The following is a 12,931-nucleotide window of genomic DNA, read 5'->3' as shown; positions in this document are numbered from 1 at the left end:
GAATTAAGAAAACACAGGTGCCCCTTTAAACACATCTGAATTTAGATATCCACTAGGTGCCATCATTGCATTGGTATTGACTTTGTGGCATTGCATGGACCATCTCTGGAGACTTTGTGGGGACCTGTAATGGCACAGTGGCTTTTTCCAGTAAAACTCAACAGCAAATCTACTGGGAATTAGATTGTAGATAGGTGAAGTGTCATCATCAACATCATCTTCATCACACTCTTCATCCTCATCATTGCTATTGTTACAACTACTGATACTAATAAATAATGCTCTCAAAATACTGGCCAACATCCCAAGACGTTTAAGCAGGCAGTTTGACAGACAGACATCGAGCAGAAAATGGAGTTTATTGAGACACAGGGTAGTGGTGAAGTTTTACAGATTGCATATCTATCCCCAGATGGAACCAGAGTGCATGTGTTAACCTGTGTGAAGTTGGCCCCCCGTCTCATTCAAAATATTAAAATAACACTGCTGTTCGTTTGTGCTAAAATCAAACGGGAATGTCTATGAAACCATAATAGCAAAACAATTTATTTTGACGGCACAAACCAGCACAAACGTAGCACTAACGATTGGGACTATTTTGATGAGATTTGGGCGTGAACGGGGGGCTGGGTGACGTCACATGCCAGAAAATGCAATTTTGAGTTACTCAAAATCCTTACCAGCACAAACGATAATTTTTACGGCACAAACCAGCACAAACCTAGCACAAACGAACAGCAGTGTTATTTTAATATTTTGAATGAGACGGGGGGCCAACTTCACACAGGTCGTTACATTGATATCTCATATCTACCCCAAGATGGAATCAGAGTGCACACTCACACACACTGCATATGTCTATGAAATGCTTTCTTTGAACAGCTTTGCTATGAAATGATCCACACAAAAAACCGCATGGACAAAACTATGTCCATTATCCAGTAAAACCTGAATTAAATGATTAAGGGTTAGCCGTCTTAAGGGTGATTATCGGTTATTTGTGGTCCCCAAATACAGATTTTATGGGCCGACAAACTTCCCTACAGTGAGGAAATGGGTTTCTTTCATCCATGAAATTAGATCTTTATTAACATTTTTCTTCATAATTAAGACGGGTATTACTATCAGTCAGCACATGCAATAAACCATCCACTCTGATGTTGCAAGGACAGTGTGTATGTGTGTGTGTGTGTGTGTGTGTGTGCGTGTGTGTGTGCAAGGACAGGTCACCATGTTCACATGTCTTTGTTTTTCTGGGGACAAAATGATGTATTGATAAATGTTTGTAACTTATAAATGTCTTGCTGTTCGTGGAAATAACTTGGTGTACTTTGATATATTACATTTGTATTTTAATGTAGGGTGCACTGTGCTTATGTGTCTTATCCTGTCATTTATTGCTACAGAGTTGCCATCAAATTGCAGATATCGCTAGCTACCTTGACCTCTGACCCCAAGCTGGCCTCATGGTGAGTTGCAATGCTAGATAGCAACTGAGTCTGAATGACTAGAGCCTTCCAAATGGACTATCGGATAGAGTGTGTGTGTGTGTGTGTGTGTGTGTGTGTGTGTCTTCCAAATGGACTATCAGATAGAGTGTCTCTGTTCCAAAGCACCTGCCTTCTGTTCCCAATGCGCCGCCAGTACTATTCTTATTGTTGGGTTTTTTATTTCACTTTAGTTTTTAGTCCATTTAAAACTGCAACATCTTGTAAATTGTGTACTTGGCTTGAGGAGGTGACGTCTCAAAACAGAAAAAAATATCACACGTGGAAATACTCACAATTTGTTTAATACATTAATAAATGCCACCAATTTTGCAGGGCTAAGTTGAACCCACTAGCTGCACAACTATGCATCTATACTACTATTCTTATTGTTGAGGGTTTTAATAAGTGCAATTTTTGGAATTGTGTCACTTGGTTAACTTTTTACAGAGGTTACATTTTATCTTCTTCAAAACATAACAGTTTTTTCGCTGATGCATTATCACACTATATAATTTATGTATCAGCCGTCTACAGCTTGTCACTGCACTGCTGCTTCTTCTCCAGGATCTTCTTGGGAAGTGTCTCTGTCAAGAAGGTGAAGCGGTCGGCCCTTAGATGGTTTCCCACCTGCTGCTTTAGCCCAATCTCCAAGTACTCTTCCCCTGCACCATACATAGGCCAGTGGGTTAACCCAGCACCATTGGGAGATCTGAAATAATGACACACACACACACACACACACACATTCTACAAATTGCAACTGAGCTAAGGTGGCAGCACCAGACTAGGATGAGCTTCCATTTCCAAAATGTCTTTAAAAAAGAAATCTTGCACTTTATTGCTTTTAAAGATGTAATTGTGAGTCCTTCTCAAAAGGTGGAGTTGAATTACCCGGTGCGAGCAAAGTTGCCCCAGTAGGACATGACTGTTCTAGAGAGCTCATCTTCCTCCTCTGTGAAGATGCCTGTTTGAGGGGGAAGAAACAATAGTGTTAAATATAATGTTTAGAGTAAAGAGACAATATTGTTTAATATAATGTGTATATAGTAAAGACACAATATTGTATTATATGGTGTGTAAAGAGACAATATTGTTTAATATAATGTGTATAGTAAATAGACAATATTGTATAATATAATGTGTATAGTAAAGAGACAATATTGTATAATATAATGTGTATAGTAAATAGACAATATTGTATAATATGATTTGTATATAGTAAAGAGACAATATTGTATAATATGATGTGTATAGTAAAGAAACAATATTGTATAATATAATGTGTATAGTAAAGAGGCACTATTCTATAATATAATGTGTATAGTAAAGAGACAATATTGTATAATATGATGTGTAGTAAAGAGACACTATTCTATAATATAATGTGTATAGTAAAGAGACACTATTCTATAATATAATGTGTATAGTAAAGAGACAATATTGTATAATATGATGTGTAGTAAAGAGACACTATTCTATAATATAATGTGTATAGTAAAGAGACACTATTCTATAATATAATGTGTATAGTAAAGAGACAATATTGTATAATATAATGTGTATAGTTAAGAGACAATATTGTATAATATGATGTGTATAGTAAAGAGACAATATTGTATAATATAATGTGTAGCAAAGAGACACTATTGTATAATATAATGTGTATAGTAAAGAGACACTATTGTATAATATGATGTGTATAGTAAATAGACAATATTGTATAATATGATGTGTAGTAAAGAGACAATATTGTATAATATGATGTGCAGGGACGTGCGCAGGAGGGGCCTAGATGAAATAATCACTGAATAAGCGTCCAGGGGATGGGGGTGTGGCAGCAGCGGTTAGTGAGAGTTTAAAATGATATTGGCAAAATATAAATTACCTTTCATCTTGACATGACTTCTCATGAAGGTGCTTCCAAAGACATAGAAAAGGTCATCAACATGGTCCACCTTGACAAAGCTTGGACGCTTGTCCGAGAGTATGCTTGGGGGGTGCTGTAGCTCGTACTGGTAAACTGGTGCACCAGACCCTGTAGTGAAAGTGAAAGTGAAAGTGGAAGTCCTCTCTATGTAGGAGGTGAAATAAAAATGTTCATAGATAGGTATTTAGGTAAGATTTTTCTGTGTGTCTGTAAGATAGAACGATGCCTGGTAAGCCCCGATTCTGCTCCAAGTATTTCATTTATCAAGAATGTGTTCCCTTCAAACTAGAATATGTTCAGTTTCAGTGAAAACATGCAGTTTTCCATTCTTGTTTTCCTTAATCAACTCTGAATGTATATGTTAACTGTGTGTCGTTTCACATTCATTTATTTAATTATACATTGCTGAGGTTTTATCCGAAGCAAATGACAGTACGGTACAGATTTACAGGGCTATCAAAACCATGACCTTGATGTTAGCACCTTGTTTCAGCCATTGAGCTAAAGAAGCGCACACAGCCGTATCGCCCTGGACTCAAATCTGTAGCCCTGAGCACGGGCTGATCGTGTGAACAAAGATGCTACAAGACATCGATGCTACCGTCACTGACCTCTGTCACAGTTTACAACTTGCTGGCCTCCGAACACTTGTCTCTTACCTCTGTGAGCATTTGACAACTGGATGGCAGGAATATTGAAGAAAAGGTCTGCATAGAGCTCTCTGAATCCATCCCTGTTTTTGATGCGGTCCTCCCCGCTCCCCAAATACTCATCTAAAATCAAGTCAATGGCCCAGTCTTCTGTCTTTAAACATACATGTGCATGAATGAAGTACAGATCAGGGGCAACAAACCTTCATGACAATGACGTTCAGCAAACTAGGCTGGTTGTAAAAGATGCTAAAGAGTAACATGAGTAACATTGCTTACGTTTTGGACGACGGGGAGGATGATTTTTTTTACTGTCTCACGATCCATTCCCTCTGACCAACCACGTGGAACAGTAGACTGAAAAACAACCAGATTACCAACTCACTACAGGTAATGCACAAAGTTACCAACTCACTACAGGTAATGCACATAGTTACCAACTCACTACCAGTAATGCACATAGTTACCAACTCACTACAGGTAACGCACATAGTTACCAACTCAATACAGGTAATGCACATAGTTACCAACTCACTACAGGTAATGCACATAGTTACCAACTCACTACAGTAATGCACATAGTTACCAACTCACTACAGGTAACGCACATAGTTACCAACTCACTACAGGTAATGCACATAGTTACCAACTCACTACAGGTAATGCACATAGTTACCAATTCACTACCGGTAATGCACAAAGTTGCCAACTCACTACCAGTAATGCACATAGTTACCAACTCACTACCAGTAATGCACAAAGTTGCCAACTCACTACCAGTAATGCACACATTTACCAACTCACTACCAGTAATGCACACATTTACCAACTCACTACCAGTAATGCACACAGTTACCAACTCACTACCAGTAATGCACACATTTACCAACTCACTACCAGAAATGTACATAGTTACCAATTCACTACCGGTAATGCACATAGTTACCAACTCACTACCAGTAATGCACATAGTTACCAACTCACTACCAGTAATGCACACATTTACCAATTCACTACCGGTAATGCACATAGTTACCAACTCACTACCAGTAATGCACACATTTACCAATTCACTACCAGAAATGCACATAGTTACCAACTCACCAGTAATGCACACAGTTACCAACTCACTACCAGTAGTGCACATAGTTACCTGTGTTTGAAATCCCTGAAGCCCAAAGAGTGCATGTGCCTACTCACCGCAGGCATTAACCACCCACATTCATCATTGTTGATACCATTCATCAACGGTACTTTGTCGAACTCCCGAGACTTAAAAATGTCCTTTACATTTTTTGGCATGAAATGTCCATCCTCTGTAACCATATAGTTTGAGCCCGTACTCTGTGAAATAGAGGACATTGTGAGGAACAAGCCAACCTATTACACAAGTGCGTTGGTCTGTGCAGAGGTTTTGGGTCATAGCAATCAATAGATCAATGTTTAGACAAGGTTTTACAGGTGTGTGTGGAGATTATAGGGACATCCGTGTTTGTTCAAAATGACTGGAGGTACCCAAAGAAATAGAGGACACATCTAGCTCCCGCTCAGGCAGATCCTCACTCCCTGCTGCACTTCATCTACAATCACAATCAGTACGGATCCCACACATCTGGAACTCACCTTTACGTTTTCATTTAGTCATTTAGCAGACGCTTTTATCCAAACGACTTACAAGGATGTATACACATTTTACATTAACACTGATGGCACACTAGCCTGGATACCAGACCCGAACCCCACCCACAACATTTTTTGATCTGGAAGTTCGGTCTGGCACTGCTCCGTTGGGGAGAAATTATCACAGATCAGAAACTGATCTAGCCAATCAAATTGTCAGGGCGGGCTTTATACGATGGTGGACAGATAATCAACCAGCGCTTGAGTTGAATTAACGGTAGATTTTAAATCGTACCAAGATGGCAGCGTCTCGGGAGTCTGTTAGTGGGAAATATTTAATGTGAATTAAGCTATCTACAAGCCTTTTTTATGTCTACATTGACTCAGTTGTGTATGTGAAACATGAATGTTGCAGAGTATTGTAGGTCTTAACTGCAGCTCTCTAGACCATTATTGTTAGGTTATTGCTAACGCTTAGACCAAAAATTTGAAACACATAGTAGCTAGCTAGCCTCGCTGCTAATAGGTATAACGTGAGCATGCATATCTCACAGATATTGACAGCGCATTAATTTTGAAAGAGAAACAGAGAAACATGATCAAGGCATATGTCGATTGAAAAGATATTTTTGCCCTCCTTCCTACGGGATCCGGTAAAAGTTGAATGTATCAGATGGTCATACTCCGTTGCTCTGAGTATCCAATTGAGCGAAGAGGCATTTTTTTTCCTGGTTCGTTGAAACACGCCCCATAATCACAGCCCAGTGGAGCAGTATCAGACTCATATCCTGACTAGAATTATGACTATGACATCATCAGGCTAATGGCCCACTGCAGATCAGGAGCAATTAGGGGGTCCGTGTCTTGCTCAAGGACGCTTCGACAGGGAATCGAACTATCAACCTTCTGATTACTCAACGACTTCTCTACCTCCTGTACCACTGACGCCCCACCTGCCCAAGCACTTGATTCCTGATCCCACACACCTCTCTCTCACTCCTTATTATTTCCCCACTCCCTTCATTCCCAGACCAGGGGCCTGGCAGCAACGGTTAGTGAGTTTTTAAAATGATATTGGCAACATTTTTGATCAGGGGACGGGCGTGTGGAAGCAAAAATGAATGTGTTGTCCCTTTTTTCCAGGGCAGAGCAACTTCCCTTCAAAATTCCTGTGCACATCCCTGTTAAACGGACACCTACTCACCTTGATGACCTTAAAAATATCCTCAGTCGACATCTGCATCACACAGTCAACAATCTGGTGTGGTTTGGTGCCAACACAGTTCGATACGTTTGCCACAATCTAAGAGAACAGTGGAATATGAGAAAACCACCAAACACTTCAGTACTACAATGCCAAACAAGGTGCAGGTGGTGCAGGCTGCCAACCATAGCTGTGTCCATAGGCTTAGGGAGTTTGACGATTTCCAGTCTGAAGTTAGTCCCACTCTGTGCAATGGCGCGGTGGAAAAGGCCAGTGCTCAGTGGTGAAAGAACCTGAATCAGAAGATACTAAATAATGTCAAGTTCAACGAAAAACTGAATAAAAGTAATTTTTTTTGTTTTGTTTAATGCCCCAGTTGCAGTATTTTAAACATAGTTTATGTAGATGTCTTCTCATTTGATCTTTCTTTTTGGAGGCTCCTGAAAATGAGATTCCTGTTTTCATGGCAAACATCAAGCACCTTAGCACATAAGCACGGAAACCACCTGCAGTGACACGCTCTGTCCCCCTGCTGACTCTCCGAATATGGTGACAGAAGAGGGATCCCCTCCAAAGCTCTGGATGTTCTCCTGGACCCACTGCAGTGCAGCCACCTGGTCCAAGAAACCCATGTTTCCCGGGGCGTTATCATCCCCAGTGCTGGTAGGAGACAGACGAAGAGAACATGCTGTGGCTGTGAAATTAAACTATTAAACTAAACCAATTGTAATAACTACAGTAGCTATAGTAACGGCAAACTGTAACAGCTCACTGCATTTTGGGTAGAGTAACATGAACAGTTTGTAGACTCTGTGGCACCAAATGACCGGAGCTATTCAGGACTTGTATTTTTCAAAATATATAAAAGTCTATTTTCATAACTGCAACCTCACCTGAAGAAGCCCAGCAGTGAAAGTCTGTACTGAATCAGGACCACAACCACGTTCTGATAGGCTGCCAGGACAGATCCATCATGAGAGGAGGCGGAGCCCTTGACTAATGATCCACCATGGATCCACACCATGACCTGAAGGACAGCAGCACATTACCTCAGACACACACTGACAATCAGCAGCACATTACCTCAGACACACACTGACAATCAGCAGCACATTACCTCAGACAGACACTGACAATCAGCAGCACATTACCTCAGACACACACTGACAATCAGCAGCACATTACCTCAGACAGACACTGACAATCAGCATCACATTACCTCAGACACACACTGACAATCAGGATCACACACATGGCATTTGTTATTAAATTTAAAAACATACATAAATGTAGCAAATAATTGGAACAGGAAATGGAGATCATTCCTAAAACGCAGATGAAGGCAATGGCCTGTGCCGTCATTTTATGGTTGAACTCACAGGTAACTTGGCACCTTTAGCCCGAGCAACCTGTAGCACATGACCTCAGCGCACACTCTGATGACTATGATCAGACTCATAGCATTTGGAATGTTAAAGCCGCTGTTACATTTAACTAAGGCAAAGAACAGACGTACAACAGAAGTTTAACAGAATACAAGCAAAAGCTCAAAAACACAACTTAAAGCTGTGGCCAGTGCTGTCTCTCTGTGCCGGAACTTACTGGTAATTGAGCATCTTCAGCAGGTTTGGCAGGAGTATAGATATTCAGATAGAGACAATCCTCGGACATCTCAGGAATCTCAACAGCCATGCTAATCACTGCCCAGTAACCTAGAGGCATCTGTTGTTCTTGTAGACACCTAAAAGCAAACTGGACATTAGGCTGCACTTGCTCAGTTTGTTACATTTTGGACATTGGTTTAGCAGTACACCAGTGACCCCAGTGTTTTACTGTATCGTATTTCTATATACATGTTTATGCACATATTCATGTACTATAGCCTCTATAGCCTCACAGTGGTCAGAATAGACCGTATCAAATTGGGCTCAGTCAACACACAGAGACACATGTTGTACGCACATGTTGTTCTTCTGAACTGCAACGTTAAGTAACGAGCATTGTTCTCTGTCTGGGACACATTTTGACACATCTTCTCAAGTCATTGGACTGGTTTAGAAATTGTATTCAGTATGTCGTCCTTTCCACTCTCATTGAAGCCAAATGATCTCAATAGTTGTTCCCATGGCTACGGGATCTACACAGGATTGTGTCCTTATCATAAAACATCTTCAATAAAAAATATACTGGAATTATCATTCAGGGACTTATTCTCCACAAAGCATATAAGTGACACCATAAAATATCATTCTGATACTTTGGCCCCTCATAAATATTGAGTGTATGACCTCATTGACTTACATATATGGCTGCTTGGTGGCATCCCTGACTCCCTCCCATCCCTGCACAGGTTGGGGACGGGCCAACCTGAGGGGTCCCACAGGTGGTTTAGCGAAGGGCAGGCCCAGGTATGAGTGGACCACTGTTGTCTTCCCCCTCACACGCAAGTATTCACCTCTTAGGGCTCCCAGCTTGCTGTGGATCAGTGGTCCTGTAGTTATCCAGACAACAACACCATGCAGTCAGAGGTCTTACAGTATTTTTAATAACTCAAACCTCAATTATGATTAAAAACTCTGTTAAATATATTGTCAGAAATGAATTATTGCATATCATTGGCATGTTATGCAGGCAAAATTAAATAAGATTAAGATAAATCAGTACAGTGTAGTAGGCCTGCTTTGCAATGAAGACCATTATTTCTATTCTTGCAGTCCTATTCTATTCGACAGAGCATGGCTTGACATGTAAACGTACAAGACGGTGAGAACTATCCTAACGTTTTTTTCTCTCCACCTGCCAAGACACACCTACCATCATTCGCGGTGGATGAAGTCAAATATATCACACTTGCTGCGAAAAGAAGCTGTAAGACACGTTCCATCGTAGCAACCAGCAATCGTCTGAGTGAAATGCCCTAGTGGTTTTAATCATTTTATTGAAGGACATCAGTTTGCTTTGCGCAACACTGCTCCGCCCAAACGCATCGCCCTCCTTTAGCAGTCGGTGGCTTGGTCGCTTCTTGCGATTGAGAAAGGGCACAGCCCAGGCAAAGCGACGGTGTACTTATTAGGGCTCCCGTATATCTAGTAAGAGTATATGTATTTACCTTTTCCGCATAGAGGGTTCTTTTTAAATCCAATCATAGTTTTGGCATGTAGGCTAGCATTAACTTTAATCATTAGTATTATTATTATTTTTTTCGTGGTCATACTTGATCGTTTTACTTCAATATTATATTTATTATTGTAATATACCTTTCACAGTTTTGTAGTGAATCTGGGCAAAATTGTCTTATACATTCGATATTGTACCTCTCAAGATAATATATTAAAACTAAATGAATTGCAAGAAATTACGCTTTACATTGCAAACCCCGGGCTAGGGTTAGCGTTTGGGTTAGTTAGGAGCCCAACCAACACGAAAAAGAAATCAGACTCTGGCTGTTATTCGGGACTTCATTCTCAATGCTCAGACACTTCGGGAAGCTCGATGTTGTCTATGTTCTGTGACTCCTGGCGCATAAATTCAAGCAGCTCGACTTTGTTTGGTGGCGTATGACCTTCTATCTTCCTCTTGGTTTTTTTTAATGTGATTCAGGTATGGAGATTTGGCTAGCCAGGACAGGGTCCTGATGTGGTGGTCCTTCATCCACACCTTCAACAAGCAAAGACGAGCTGCTTGAATGTTTGCGCCAGGAGTAGTATAAAGTCACCCAACGGCAATGAGGAAGGCTGGTGGAGAGTATGATAAGACACATGAAAGCTGTGATAGTAAATCAAGGGTATTCCAAGTTCCAACAAATATTGATTTCTGAACTCTTCCTAAGTTAAAACATAAGTATTGTGTTGTCTTGTTTTCTTTGCATTATTCGAGATCTGAAAACACTGCATATGTTTTGCTATTGTGACCAATTGTCCTTTTTCTGCAAATAAATGCTCTAAATGACAATATTTTGATTTGAAATCTGTTAGGAATGTTGTCAGTAGTTTATAGAATAACACTTTAAATGTTCCAATAAATAGTAAAACCAGAGAAACTGATAATTTTTAAGTGGTCTCTAATTTTTTCCCGTGGCTATATTACGCAGTCTGCTTTAACACTTCCATCAAGGACCGGTGGTATTTTTAGGTATTTTTAGGCATTGGATTTAAAAGCTCCGCGAGTTTTTGTCCTACTGACATAAAACTAAAACAACGAGAAACCTTGAATCTTCTCCTTTCCAAATATTCGCAGTTTGAAACGAAGAAATAAATGAACACTTGGTAAGAAAAAGAATAGCGCCATGCCTTGCACATTTCTCTCTCTGAGTGTGACGGCAAACGGTGATGGCCCACACATTAGCAAATTAGGGCTATTCATATGAGAAGCTCATGGTAAATCGCCGAAGGTTATTGGGTAATGACGTAGCAGGAAAACGTGAGAAAACGCCCCATTTTCCCGTATAAACAAGGCCGCATGTGAGATAGAGTTCATTCGACCTGAAGAGATACAACATGGAGAAACCGATCTCTGCTGCGGAAGCTTTGTGCCAGATCAAGGAGGAACTGGTCAGCGAGGAGGAAACCCCGTCCTCGGATGAAAGTGGTGACGATACGGAAGATGAACACATGCACTTTGAGCTTCGTCTTGACCACACTGAGGATATTCGTTTTGAGTAAGTTTTTTCGTTTGACCTGCTCTTGTAATGAATGGTGTTTATTAACTTATAGGGAGTAAAACGCATGTCTTTATGCTCTGAGTTGAATGGAATATTTCAGGCTGCAACTGTTTGCATAGCGATTAAATCACTTTATGCCGCTAAGACTATTACATAGTAGAAGTCATATATAATTCGCAGAGTGTAAATCGTTATATTCATATATCAACGACTGTTGTCGACGGTGCGAGTTGTCTGTGATAAAATTAGTCTAGTAAAACATAGAACTACTCGGTGCAGCCAGTGTGATGTAAAAATGCAAACGCCTGAAACGTGTCTTACTATCGTGGTTAGTCAATAGTGTTATTATGACACTTATTGTAGGTGTGAACCAAAACTAGTCAGTTGTAAGTGATCGAAACTGGTGTAATTACAGAGCTAGAATGGTGTGTTCCAATGCCTGAACATGAAATGAAAGAACAACTGTTAATTATTTGAATGAACCATTTTACAGAAACTTGGAGAACATTGCATCTTCACCGCCAAGGAAAAGAGCTCGGTGTCAGCCTAAACCGGATCCGTTGGCATGGAAGCTAGAGGATGACAATGATGCCACTCCGTCAACACTGAGTTTGTTTCCTGCAAGGGAGCCTGGTGTGCAGCTGAGTGATACAGGCAACCAAACTCCTTTGGACCTCTTCAAGTTGTTCTTTTCAGAGGATGCTGTGGAAACCCTCTGCCAGAACACCAACAAGCAAGCTGCTAGGAACATAGCCAGAGGTGTAAAGTACAGATGGGTGGATGTTGGAGTAACTGAATTCTACCAGTACATTGGATTGATTTTATACTTGTCCTTGATGAAGCTGGATCACATATCTGACTACTGGAGGAAAAACACCATCTTCTCCATCCCTTTCGTGGCAGAGGTGATGGCAAGAAACAGATACCAAACAATATCCTGGAATGTGCACATGAGTGACCCGAATGAGGATAGGGTGAATGATGCCAAGAGGGGAACTGCAGAACATGATAAACTGTTCAGACTCAAACCCCTCATGTACACCATCCAGAATGCATGCAAGGCACTCTATAACCCACACAGGGCTGTGGATGAGAGTACGGTGGCCTCTAAGGGACATACTATGAGCCAGTACTACACAACACAGCACAGAACTTTGAAGTGGTACAGGAAACGCTTTATTCACTTTCTGGACATTAATGCAACACATGCATACCTTCGCCACAAAGACCTCATGCAGAACATGCAGAAGGACAGCATGACCCAGAAGGCTTTCCTTGAGGAGCTCACTGCTCAGCTGTGTGGTGTGACAGTGAAAACAGAAAAGGCTCCTGTAAAGAATGCCAGCCATACTCACAAGCCATTTTGTGGGTCTCGTGCTT

The 12,931-nt window shown here is 40.8% G+C and overlaps 1 protein-coding gene across 1 annotated transcript; it reads right to left on the bottom strand.

Annotated features, from left to right (window-relative positions):
• Nucleotides 1–2,018: 2,018 nt before the first annotated feature.
• Nucleotides 2,019–9,775, bottom strand: LOC308381098 (cocaine esterase-like; the record flags this gene model as incomplete). Its single annotated transcript, XM_080858608.1, has 13 exons — nt 2,019–2,199; nt 2,382–2,454; nt 3,376–3,525; nt 4,077–4,221; nt 4,347–4,424; nt 5,268–5,411; nt 6,892–6,990; nt 7,077–7,184; nt 7,398–7,551; nt 7,785–7,918; nt 8,494–8,632; nt 9,193–9,382; nt 9,706–9,775. The coding sequence occupies 13 exons, from the start codon at nt 9,773–9,775 to the stop codon at nt 2,019–2,021; spliced, it is 1,665 nt and encodes a 554-aa protein (XP_080714734.1).
• Nucleotides 9,776–12,931: the final 3,156 nt, after the last annotated feature.

Source organism: Sprattus sprattus, assembly GCF_963457725.1.
Source record: "Sprattus sprattus genome assembly, chromosome: 19".
NCBI classification, from domain to species: domain Eukaryota; kingdom Metazoa; phylum Chordata; class Actinopteri; order Clupeiformes; family Clupeidae; genus Sprattus; species Sprattus sprattus.
Note: the sequence above shows the minus strand (reverse complement) of the source record. Positions and strands in the feature narration are given on the sequence as shown.